Source organism: Brachypodium distachyon, chromosome 4, assembly GCF_000005505.3.
Source record: "Brachypodium distachyon strain Bd21 chromosome 4, Brachypodium_distachyon_v3.0, whole genome shotgun sequence".
Classification (NCBI taxonomy): Eukaryota; Viridiplantae; Streptophyta; class Magnoliopsida; order Poales; family Poaceae; genus Brachypodium; species Brachypodium distachyon.
In genome coordinates this window covers 28,797,689-28,809,904 of record NC_016134.3, presented here as the reverse complement: position 1 = coordinate 28,809,904, position 12,216 = coordinate 28,797,689, and the positions used below count along the sequence as shown (strand labels likewise).

Sequence of the window (12,216 nt, the reverse complement as noted above, 5' to 3'; positions counted from 1 at the left end):
CGAGGTGGAGAGGCGCAGCGAAGGGGAGGCGCGGCGACGGGGATTTGCGCGCGGGCCGGACGCAGCCGGCGAGGTGGAGGCGGCTCGTGGTGGAGCGCGGGCTGCGCGGTGGAGGGTGGAGCAGGAGGAAAGGGGGAGGCGCGCGCGCGGAGCTCGCGGGCAGGCGGGCGACGCGGCCGATGGGGAGGCGGCTCCGGCGCAGAGGGAGAGAGGCGCGCGGGCGAGCGCGGGGCAGAGAGGCGCGCGGGCGAGCGCGGGGCAGAGAGGCGGAGCAGGAGGAGGCACGGCCGGCGGTGGGCTTGACGGCGCGAGGTGGAGGAGCAAGGCGGAGCGGGGAGAGAGGAAGAGGCGCGCGGGGCAGAGGAGCTCGGGGTGAGGAAGAAGAAGAGAAGGGGAAGAAGGAGGCTTGCGGCGGCGGCTTGTAGGAAAAGAATTAGGAAGAGAAAGAAAAAGAGAGAAGAAAAAAAAGGATTAAATAGCTAGGGTTAGGGTTTGCTAGGTGGGCTTTTGGGCCAATAAAAGCCTCAAACAAAATACTGGTTTTGCAATTTAGATTTTCGAAAGAAATTAAGAGACGAGAGGCTAGGTCTAATTAAACCCGGGAATAATTTGTCCAACTCAAATTAGGATTTGTACAAAAATAGTTTTCGGCTTTAGCAAACACAACAAATGACAAACACACGACAACACAAAAGAAGTGACATTTTGCGCAAGCGAAAATATTTCGTGCAACATGATGCTAATGACATGGCAAACCAATTATGATGACATGAGCATGACATATGACGCCAACAATTAAATTACAAAACAGTCCAAAAGGGCTTAAAAGGAAAAGGGTTGGTCTCGGGCTGTTACAACGGGTGGGTGGAGGACATCGCTGCCGCTGTCCTCTCTTCCTCACTAGCGATGCGCCAAACGGCCGCACTGCGACTCGATTGGTGCTTCCCAGCACTCGGCCAGTGAGTGGACGATGAGATCGGGCGCGGGCTTTGGACGCTCCCGAAGTGATTGAAACGACAGCGGGGTAAGATCCAAATTACACTTTGCAAAATGACAAAATTATCCTTTGCTACGAACAGTTAGATTTGCTTTGTACTTCGAGGTACGATTTTTAGAATATCAGAGTACAATAAAAAAAGCTCACTTTTAGTTGTCAAAGGTTGCTTTTATCTACTTCTAATTCTATCAACTTTAATTTTTTATCAACATTTCATTTTAACTTCGCTTTTGCAGAAAATTAAAAGAAAGAAAAAGCTCACCTCCCGGCGTTGACTCCTCGCGGCATGTCGATTTGCGCCACTCTCCTAGCGGCAACCGATGAACGATGAAGACGAGCCGTGGTGGAGGTGCGCAGGGCCAAGTGCGATGTGCAGGCCTCCTGATCCGGCCATAGGAAGATGCAGCGCGCTTGGATCCGGGCCATAGGGAGGCATGGCGGCACGGATCCGGCAGCCTCCCTTTGGCAGCACAACACCCTCTCACAGATCTCAGGGCGCGCTGCAGATCGGGCCTCCTTGCAGCCCCCTCAGATAAATTGGGGCGCGCGAGCGCAGATCTAGCCACCATGCGGCCCCCTCACCGATCTCAGCGCGCCCTAGCGCAGATCCAGCCTCCTTGAGGCCCCCTCGCAGATCTCGGGGCACGCGAGCGCAGATCTGGCCTCCTTGCGCCCCCTCCTTGCAGAATTCGAGACGCGCGAGTGCAGGTTCGGCCTCCTTGCGCCCTCGGCCGACCTCGAGGCGCCCCAGCGCAGATCCGGCCTCCTTGCGCCCCCCTAGCAGATCATGGGGTGCCCTAGCGCAGATCCGGCCTCCTTGTGCCCCCCTCGCAGATCTCAGGACACGCGAGCGCTGATCCGGCCTCCTTGCACCCCCTCGCAGAACTCTAGGTGCGTGACCGCAGATCCGGCCTCCTTGTGCCCCCTCGCAGAACTCGGGCGCCCCGGCGCAGATCCGGCCTGCTTGAGGCCCCCTCGCAGATCTTGGGGCATGCGAGCGCAGATCCAGCCTCCTCTTACGGCCCTCAAGCAGATCTCAGGGTGCGCGAACGCAGATCCGGCCTCCTTGAGCCCCCCTTGCAGATATCGGGGCGCGCCGGCGAAGATCCGGCCTCCTTGCGGCCCCCTCGCATATATTAAGGGGGCACAAGCATAGATACGTCCTCCTTGCGCCCCCCTCCTCGCTGATCTCAGGGTGCGGGAGTGCATATCTGTCCCCCTTGCACCCCCCTTAGAGAGCTTAGGGCGCGTGAGCTTAGATCCGGCCTCCTTGCAGCCTTCTCCCGGGTCTCGGGCCGCAGGAGCGTGGTCCGCTGCGTGGGGAGAGAAGAAAGGGGCCGTGATGACGTTTTGGGAGGAGGGAGGTGGCAGCGAGGCGTGGGAGTGGGAGGAGTAGGTGCGGGAGTCGTCGCAACGGATGGACACCAACGAGGTGTTTCGCACACTTCCACTCACCTATGGAAAAAAAGTTTCGTCACGTCATTTCCGTTCCTGCGTGTACGTAGCACGCACATAATAAATTCATAGCGTTGCTTATATCTTGGCAACAGGTTTCGCTTCCGCAGAGGAAAAATTGAACAAGCTGCTTCTCAAACCAAGTCAAGGTAGGTAGACTTTCTGAGAAAGGAACTCTAGTATGGATTCTAGTTTGCTTTGGTGTTGATTAACAAAAAGGAATTGCAACAGGTCAATGCAGGTCATTAACTAAAAAGGAAAATAAGCTTCAGCTAGGCATGTAAAATCGAAAAAGAGTGAGGGCAACTGCATACATATGTTGGAGGGGTTCTCGTCCGGCCGTCGGTGATAAACAGTACTACTGGCTAGTTCTTCACGTACATCAGGGATCAGACTTAGTGACTTACCAGCAGATGTTTTTTTTCTTTTAATAGTGAGTGCACTGTGCACCCAGATCCATTCAAGAATGCATATGCTCCAAGCAAACAAGTATAGCAAGCTAGCCAATGTTCCAAGCTTTTTAGAAGCGACGAAGAATTCATGGTACAGCTACGTCTGTGAATCTTAAGCTTTTTAAAACACCAGGATATATGAAATTAGTCAAGACCGGCCCCTTCCAAAAGAATGGATTTCCAGCTTGTGCTGTGTTTCTTGCCTAAAAGTGTTTCACATTTTCTACACTAACGCGTTATGTGTTTTTCGTCTCTGTATTTTTTAGACTGATGTAGACTTGTACACTTTTACACTTTTGGACCATTATATACTGTGACTTTTGACTAATTTGTAGTGCTATATTCTACTCCATTTCTCTCGTGAGTTTATCACTCATGTGCACTGCAGTTCTTTATACTCCATTTCTCTCGTGAGTTTATCTTCTTTTGTCGCAATGAGCAGTCACATATTTCAATTAGGCCGAATTAGGCCGAGATAAGGAGTGAAATAAATGTCGAGATAGCAACCTGCATGACCCAGCGCGCGGTTAATTCAAAATGAATGGTAATTTGGGTTTAATAAATAAATGGGTCATTTAGAAGAATAAAACGACTGTGCAGATACAGTTCGATTAATTGGTTCATGCACGCAACATATTCAACTGGTGGCATAAAATAGAAATCCATATAAAACGAATGTGCGAGTACGTAAACCCAAAATCCGTGAATCCAAAGCACGAAGGGACGAGTATATATCACTCGATCATCCGTCGTCATCATCGAGCGTCCCTTGTCGGCGTGTATGTAGTGTACGTGTGTGCACTGTGCAGAACTCTCGTGCTCCGTACATAGCTTACAGTTGACGTGCTACGTGGAGCAAAACTAAAGGAGAATAGCCGACCAAGTGCACGTGGGCCGCTCCGGCCTGTTGTCTCGGTATTATCCAGGCACCATGACTACACGTAATTCACCGGCCCAACCGGCCATATCTAAATTAAACGTGTTCTACGGTACCTCTGGCACATATAGTTTTCCTTCCCACAGCTCAATCATAGTACAGCATGTAGCCACTGCCTCGTGTCTAGCTCGGCCGGTTTGTCGACCAGAATTAAGGTCTCGACCTTACCCAAAAGCACACGCGTCAAAAAAAGAAGAAGAAGCTAGCTGCTCTATCCGGAATCCACGGATGGCCGGCGCCCGGAGCTGCAGATAAATACGATATCGTAGGCAGAGAGAAAAGAGCACAAACACACCATCGATCCAATCGGCCTGCTCTACTCTCACGGATACAGTACACCACCTTGAAGTCTTAAGTTTTTTACTTACAGCACGAGCAAGTTATGGCGTCGCTGTGGCAGAGGAAGAAAAAGACTACGGCGGCGAGGCCGGCGCGACGGAGGACGTCGTCGACGCCATCCCTGGGCGCGCTGTGGCGGCGCGTGGCCGGGGGCAGGAGCAAGGGGAAGAAGACCAAGACGAAGAAGAGCAAGAGCGGTGGGACGCTGTCACGCGCGTTCCGGGTCTTCTCCTGCGTGCGCGCCGGCAAAGGCGGCGGCGGCGGCAGGACGGCCGCACGCACCGGGCGTCGCCGGTGAGCGAACGTTATTTGGTTGTGATCGGTGGATCTCGTCGATCCGTTGTCCATCGTAGACTCGTAGCTGGGTGCAAGATGAACTGTTCGTTCGTTGAGTTCCGTATTTTGTATGCATCTTGTAGAGGGTCCTCTGATAGACCACATGTCTGTACAAAAAAGTACTACCATATGTTATTTATTAGTGTTCTGCAAATGTGTATTGTGTACCCGTGATGTTTTGGTGGATTAAATAAAACTTCTTCATTCCCTCTAATTAAATAAGAACATCTCCAACAAAGGTATTCAAGATGTTACTCCCTCCGATCCTAAATAGTTGTCGAAATATTACATGTATCTAAACACCTTTTAAGAATAAATACGTCCATATTTAGACGAATTTGAGACAAGAATTTAGTATCGGAAGGAGTACTTATAGTCTCTTTCTTCTTTTTTGAACTGATGTGAACCAAAAAGTTGAAAACATGGTTACTTGAATAAGGACACAAGAACCACGAACATGAGGAGAAATGATGTGAACCAAAAAATTGAAAACATGGTTACTTGAATAAGGACACAAGAACCACGAACATGAGGAGAGAAGTAGAAGAAGAAAAGTGTGACATATGGGTCCAAACTTAAAAAAGATTTCAAGATATCACATAATTAATAGAGCAGGAAGAGAAACAAAGTAAAAGAGAGAGAAGATAAGTAACGCCCTATGTAACACCTTTTTGAGGATGCTCTAAGTGCCTTGCGCAGTGTGTGACCAAAATGACGCAATGTCGTACATGTGCTCTGTTTCGGCGACACCGTACATGGAGGGGTTCAGAAAACTTTTTCTGTTTTGGCGACACTGTACACGGAGGGGCTGATAAAACTTTTCCGGTGACGCTGTACATGGAGAGGATGGTAAAACTTTCTCGGTGACATTGTACCCGGAGGGGCTGATAAAACTTTAATTTATGTATAATTCTTTTAAATAAGGTCTTCAACTTATTCACATTTATATTTATGTCCATATTTATTTTACCGTCCAGACATGATTGTGAAAAATCATCATGTTATTCAAGACATGTCCTTTATTGTTACTTAATCAGATGCCAATAGTAATGCAAACCTCCTATCTCTCCTTTCTCTCTAAAGAAAAACCTCCTATCTCTCCTGTTCTTCCCTAAAAAAATATCTCACCTATTCAGCAGTAGCACTCAATGTATGTTGGCACAAAAATTTCAAAAAACATAGAAATTGTGGAAGATTTAGTAACAACCTAAGAAACATGTTGTTGGAGGACATGTTTCTTCGAATAAAATTTCACATTCTCTCTCCTTTCAGTACGACTGATGAAAGTAATACCTTGTTGACGATGCTCTTAGCTCTTGTTCTCAGATATAATAAGAAAACGTCATTGATTAGTGATGTCCATATAATCTTAGAGCCTGAGCGAAATCTACCTGGTAAACGTAGGTCCATGTGCTTCCACCACCTTCAGATTTGACTTCGACAGGAAAGAAACCTCCCTATAATGATATAAATTGGGCCTACCACTGCGATGCTCACAAGATTTGTCTAGTTGTAAAAAAAGGTAGATTTAATACGATGTTATTCAAAAAGATAACCTTGATTCTCTTTGATCGGATCCCAATCCATAACACAGCTAAAAGGGCAAATATAGCTTGGTTGATCCTGGTCAAACATTTCAGCCTATGAAGGTAAATGTGATGTTCGTTGATTTGTGGGCTTTGTCCTAAACAGCAGTTGCTGCTGTCAAAAAATCGAAGCCCTCCTGTTAATTGGGCCGCGTGGGCTGCCTCGACCAAGATGGGCCGACGTAACATCTCACGCTACATCCTCGTTTGTCGGCGTCCCGACCCATCTCTCCTCCTTCGCTCAAAAAAAAAGGCGCATCTCTCGTCTTCTCTCCCATACGCGCCCCAGTGAATCGAGCAGTGGCAGTGGCGATCGGGTTCGACGAGGGATGGGCGGCGGAGGAATCCGGACGCTCGGCCGGCCGGCGGCAGCAGGTGGACACAGTCCGGACTCGCTCCAGCGCTCGTGGCCAGCCGCTCGCCAAAGAGCTCTCCATCACGCTAGCTCCTCCTCGCAATCGGTACCAACTTGGCTGAAGTTTTTTTCTATCCTTTTATCTGTGTATGTGATTCAGTATTTTTCTTCTTGGACTTGTCATGATATTATGAGCCCTTCTCAGATCTAGCGCCGGTGGGGGTCGCCGGCAGATCTACACCGGCCTTAATTGTACACTAGTACAGTGCCCGTGCGTTGCCACGGTCACTTAAAGTGCATGTTGAAATGTAGACCCGTAACCCCAAGGTAAAAGTGTACCTCACTCTTCGTTAGAGCTTCTCGCATCATCAAACGATGCAGCCACTAGGATCAACACATTGAATGTATTGGCAAGATCACTAATATTTATATCAGAACCTACCAAGTACATGCATAGTCTGGCAAGGTGTAGTTCAGGCTATTTGCATAAAAACTTAATTGTTTAGTCCTATCATTTTAATCAAATAATTTTATCACTATTGGACATGGGGCAGACACACCCATACTCCTATTAAGCTAAGGACATTGAGTAGACACATCAATGCTGCTAAACCCAAAATCAAACCATTCATTTTAATTTAAGAAATTAAAGTGAGTAAGACTTTTCTTACAGCTCCCGAATCTAGTTGCTCATAATTGTCCGTAACCGGGAACACGGCTAAGTACTTAGTTTGACACTCTCGAGAGGTTGTGCATTTTAACCACAAGAAACCGACGGGTTAATCCCTTGCTGTTCTCAGGACAGAGTAGCAACGGCATCGATTACAAGCCTTTCAGAAGTAATCCCCCAAAACCATACCGCGGGAGCTGCTCCCACCTACACGGCTACATCATCACGATCACCTCGGGCCCAGGTTCAAACAGCTTACTCAATCTTGGCAGAGCCCATATTACCATGTGGTGTTACTGAAAGCTACTAAATAGGAAACTAGTCCAGTCTCTAGTTATCCCGGGTGGCATCCCACATTTTGCGATGCAGGCGCCCTATAGACATGGCGAGTCGACTCATAGAAATGGACCCATAGACATGGACCTGACGTCGCATAACATCCAAAATCTCAAAGTCGCCCGTCCAGGATGGTTCATTAACAATTAAGTCGTTTTGTCATACTCTAAGTAAAACTCAGCTTTTCTCCATAACCATAATATTATCGTGATGTATTAATTTCTCCCACGATACTACCATATCATAGCAAACAAATACAAGCGATGGCAATTTGGTAGCAAGGTAACGGCAAGGTAAAAACTATAATACCTGGGATCTATAGCTAGCATAGATATACAATTAATATTCCTAATGCAACTAATAAAGAACCTAGTGCATAGTAAAAATATTTGGGAGATGATCAAAGTGAACTTGCCTTGTCCAAAGTTGTGGTAGTTCTCGCACTCTTCACAACAACAGGGCTCACACTCCACACAATCTAAAATAAAAGAATACACACACACATAAACATGCTATTCAATAAAAAACATGCCATGATGCAATAGTCATGAAGATGCACACTTTGGTTGGTTCTAAACTTAACAAGTTTAGCTTCTGTTTTAAAGAGCTTCACAAAAGGTTTGGACAGATTTATACACTAATAAGGAAGTAATTACTTTGTATGAAACAAGGGTGTGATTTAATAAAAGTTTAATAGGTCTTTTATAAGGCATGGAGTAAGATTAATTTGGTGTGGCAATATTATTTACAAAATAATTTCCCTTATGGTCCTAATGGACAGAGAGTATACTCAAAACATTTTTCAACATGCTAACATGTTCAAAACTAGTTTGAAACAATTCATATGAATTTTAAACCATAATAAGCATTCTGCTATTTGGTTCTGTTAAAGTTGTTCATAGTCAAAATTAAACTAGGCCAAAAGATTCTACATGTTGTGAGGATTCCAGAAAGGTATAGAACTTTAAATTTGGTCAAACGGTTTAAAAGATATGATGATTTGAAGTTCCAGGAGGTTTTCTGCAAAGCTACCATTTAATTCCGGCTGGGATTTGTTTTTATTTTTAATGGGTGACACGTGGCGCGATTCTATTGGCCGGTACCGGTTCGATAAGTGATCTAATCTTAACCGTCGATCTAGATCGAACGGACGGGGTGGATCGGGACTAACCGGCGGCGGCGCTAGGGTTCCGGCGAACTCCGGTAGCGACGGGAGACGGCGGCGCGGCAGTCCGGCGAGGCTGTGGGCTCGGGAAACGACGGGGAAGGTGCGTCTCGTCTAGGCAAAGCTTCCCGTGTTGTTGGCTCGACTCGGGGACGGCTGAGACGGCGGCTAGGACGACCGGAAGATGGCGGCGGCGGCGGAGCTTCGGGCGGACGACGGCCGTGGGCTGCGGCGCTCCAAAAACGAAAAGAATCGCGTCAAAAGTTGCGCCAGAGAGAGAGGAGGAGAAAGGGGTTGGCGGCGGCTACCTCTCCGGGGTTCGTCGGCGACGGGCTCGAGACGGCGGCGGCAATGGCGAATAACGGCGAAAAAATTGGAGAAGTTCTGGGGCGTAATCGAGCGAGAGTAGTTGGGGGAAAGGAAGAGGAGGTCGAGAGCTTCAAACTGACATGGAAGGCTTCGGATATGGAGTCGTGTGTGCGGAGAAATCGGGTGGAGACGTGCGCGTCGTGGACTCGGGTCGTGGCCGGACTCTTCGGGCATGGCGGTTGGAGGCAGACGATGGCTCTGACAGGCGGGGCCCGCCTAACAACGATAGCGGCTCGGCTCGGCGCGTGCGCGGGCTGGGCGGCGGCCTGGTTCGGTTGCGCGGAGGTAAGTGGGCCGGTTTGGCCCATTTGGCCGGGCCGGCCATTTGTTCTCTGTTTTTTTTTCTTTTTTCCATTTTCTGTTCATTAGGAGCCTTCGATGAAGCTGCTGCTGTTCTACTTCACCGTGGAGGTGAGGGAGTCGCTCACTCCTGACGGCTTTACCCTGAGCGCCTTTGGTTCGGTGAACCTGAGGCTTCGTTCCGGCTTTGGAGACGACTTTCTGCTCATGCCGGGGAGGAACACGGTGAAGCTGTTCGACAAGTGGGAGTCCTAGTGGTTTTTCTTTCGAGCTTCGAAGACGCGACTTCGACACTCGGGTGATCTTCCTCGACACTCGGGGGCTGGAGGACTCAAGGAGGTGCCTCACCCTGAGAAGCTTCGGTCGACCGACCTTTGGAAGGTGACCAAGATCAAGGAGGTGTCCGCCGAGAGGAGCTTTCGTGACCTCATGGAGGAGATGGTGATGGCGGGGCGCTTCATGATGAGGAGTTGTCCGAGGTCCGAGCTTGGGATTCCTCGGGCTTTCCATCCTTCGCATGCCGTCACCACACGTGAGTGTCATTTCCTTTCGGGCCTTGGTTGTTTTTCCCTTGTGGTGGTACTTAACAACTTTGGCTTGTCTTTTTTCAGCGATGTTTTCCGAGGAGAGGGCAGCGCTGTGGGCCGCGCAGCTGATAGGTCTGTATGGCGGGCCGGAGCACCGTGGCTACGAGAACAAGATCAGCAGCGGAGGATGTCACAACATCATCGCGAAGTGCTTCGGGAAGATGGTGCCAATGCGACAGGATCCGAAGTTCGGGCGCCTCTTTCGAGTGGGCGATCGCTACTCCTGCTTGGCGACACCGTCGATGCTGGCGGTAGGGTCCAAGTTGCGGGACACCTGCGGGAAGGGGAAGAAGGGGACGGCGGTGCTGGGCCGGGCGGTGCCTGTTGCGCCAGTCCCTAAGGTACCTCGTCCGTTGAGCGAATGCAAGAGGAAGGCTCCCCCGACTCCTTCTCCTTCTTACGACTACGCCCCAGCGGATTCGGCGGATCCTGTCGTGGGTGAGTCGAGGTCCCCTTTGAGGGTGACCTTGGACCTGCACATGAAGGGGAAGATTGGACTTGAGCACGTGCTTCCTCCTTCGAGCCACGAGGTTGAGGCTTTCACTCGCGAGACAGGGCTTCGGCTAAGGAGCGACTCTGCGGCGGAGTTGTCGACCGGTGCCAGCGGTGCGGGCGTCCCGGTGTTCTCCATCGGTCGCGAGCGTCCCGAGAAGGATGCTCCTACCTCGGGTGAGTGCCTTTCTCTTTGGCGGTGTTGACCTTCCTTGAAGATTCTGACATGGTTTCCTTGGTTTGCTTTTAGGTGCGAGGGTCGCGGCTCCTGAGGTTCCCGAGGGCGAGCCCCCGAGTCAAGCGAGGGGCGGAGAGCTTCCGACGACCGAGGATGGGGTGAGAGACCCTCTCGTGACACTGGAGCTGGTGAGCGTCCGTGTCATGCCTCCCTCGGTCCTTCGGTTTTGCTTTTGGGCTAACTCCGTCCACTTTGTATGTGAGGGGTTTGGTCGAGGCCGTGGGCGCCCTTTCTGCCCTCAAGACTCGGGTGGGGGCGCTTTCTGCTGCTTTGGACATGAAGATGTCCAAGTCTACCCTTGCCTTGAGCGAGTTGGCTTCGGAGAGGGTGCGGCGCGAGGCCGTGGAGGCCGAGCTTTCCCGCGTTTCGGCGGAGCTCATGGCCATGGAGACCAGGGCTCGGCTTGCTGAGGAGCGCCAGGCGGACGAGCTCGCGAAGACTCGTCGAGTTGAGTAGGACTTGGTGATGGCCAACCTTGACAGGGAGCACGCCCGAGCGGAGGCTGCTTCCCTCAAGGTGGAGTTGGCTGCAGCGAGTGATGGCCCAATGCTCGCTTCTCGTGCTCGCCCTCCTTTGGATCGTCGTCCTGAGGTGGTTTCGCTTTTGCTTGCTCAGGCCACCGAGATTCAGGAGACGATGATTTGCTTGAGGAGCGTTTCCTAGCCGGACCTTCCTCCATGTCGCACGGTGGATGAGGTGAGCAGGGTGCTTACTTCCCAGGTGGAGCTCATTGAGCCTTCCGTGAAGAAGTGCCTCCTGAGTACGGGTGCTTGACTTGTTTTGTCGGCGGTTGCGCAGTCCTGGATGGCGGTGCCAGGATGAGCGGGCTTGAGGGTGAGATGTCTCACGGGGCGAAGAAGTTTCTGGCGGACCAGGTTGCTCCTCTTCGTGCTCGGGCTCGACGCTTCGTGCATTGCCTTGAGCCCGCTCTTCAGGAGGGTGACGGCGAGGCATGAGCCTCGTTGCCCTTGAAGGTGGTGATGTACCTCAGCTGCTTACTATGCGACGTTGCATATTCCTACTTGACTTAGCCTCATGGTCAGCATGTTTAGGCTTTTAGTCGTAGAGGTTGTAAGGCAGCATTTTTGTTGTGTTTCATGCTTCACTACGTAGTGAACATTATCGGAAATGTTAACTTAGCTCAGCATGTATTTCTGATGTTTCTGCCATGTGGTCAACATTATCGGAAATGTTAACTTGGCTCAACATTTGTTCTTTGGAGTACTCTATTTCCTTCTTAGCGAAGTACTTTATTTCCGTAGTTTATACAGTTCACGATCGTTCGCTATGATCACACTTTTGCATCATCAATTGCTGTCGCCGTTGGGATACGACTTGGCTTCGGCGCCTTAGGCCATGGTTACGAGCCATGGATCCTAGTACCCTGGTGGGGGTCGCTATCGCTATGCCGGTAGTGATCCGGACACTTCGACCTGCCGTTCGGGGAAATTCATGCGGAATTCCTCCTCTTCGGACTTCAGGAAGCTATGCTTTCCCGCGATTATTATGGAGCCTTAACTCCGTTACTATCATGCAAGCCCGTGCGCGAAGTGCAGCTTGATCTCGAAGCATTCGCAGAATTTAATGAATTCCGCACAGTCG

The 12,216-nt window shown here is 50.3% G+C and overlaps 1 protein-coding gene across 1 annotated transcript; it reads left to right on the top strand.

Moving 5' to 3' along the window:
* Positions 1-4,000: 4,000 nt before the first annotated feature.
* Positions 4,001-4,730, top strand: LOC112268762. The gene has a single exon (XM_024454866.1). It carries the CDS (start codon positions 4,224-4,226, stop codon positions 4,476-4,478), a length of 255 nt encoding a protein of 84 aa, XP_024310634.1. The 5' UTR covers positions 4,001-4,223; the 3' UTR covers positions 4,479-4,730.
* The last annotated feature ends 7,486 nt before the right edge of the window (positions 4,731-12,216 follow it).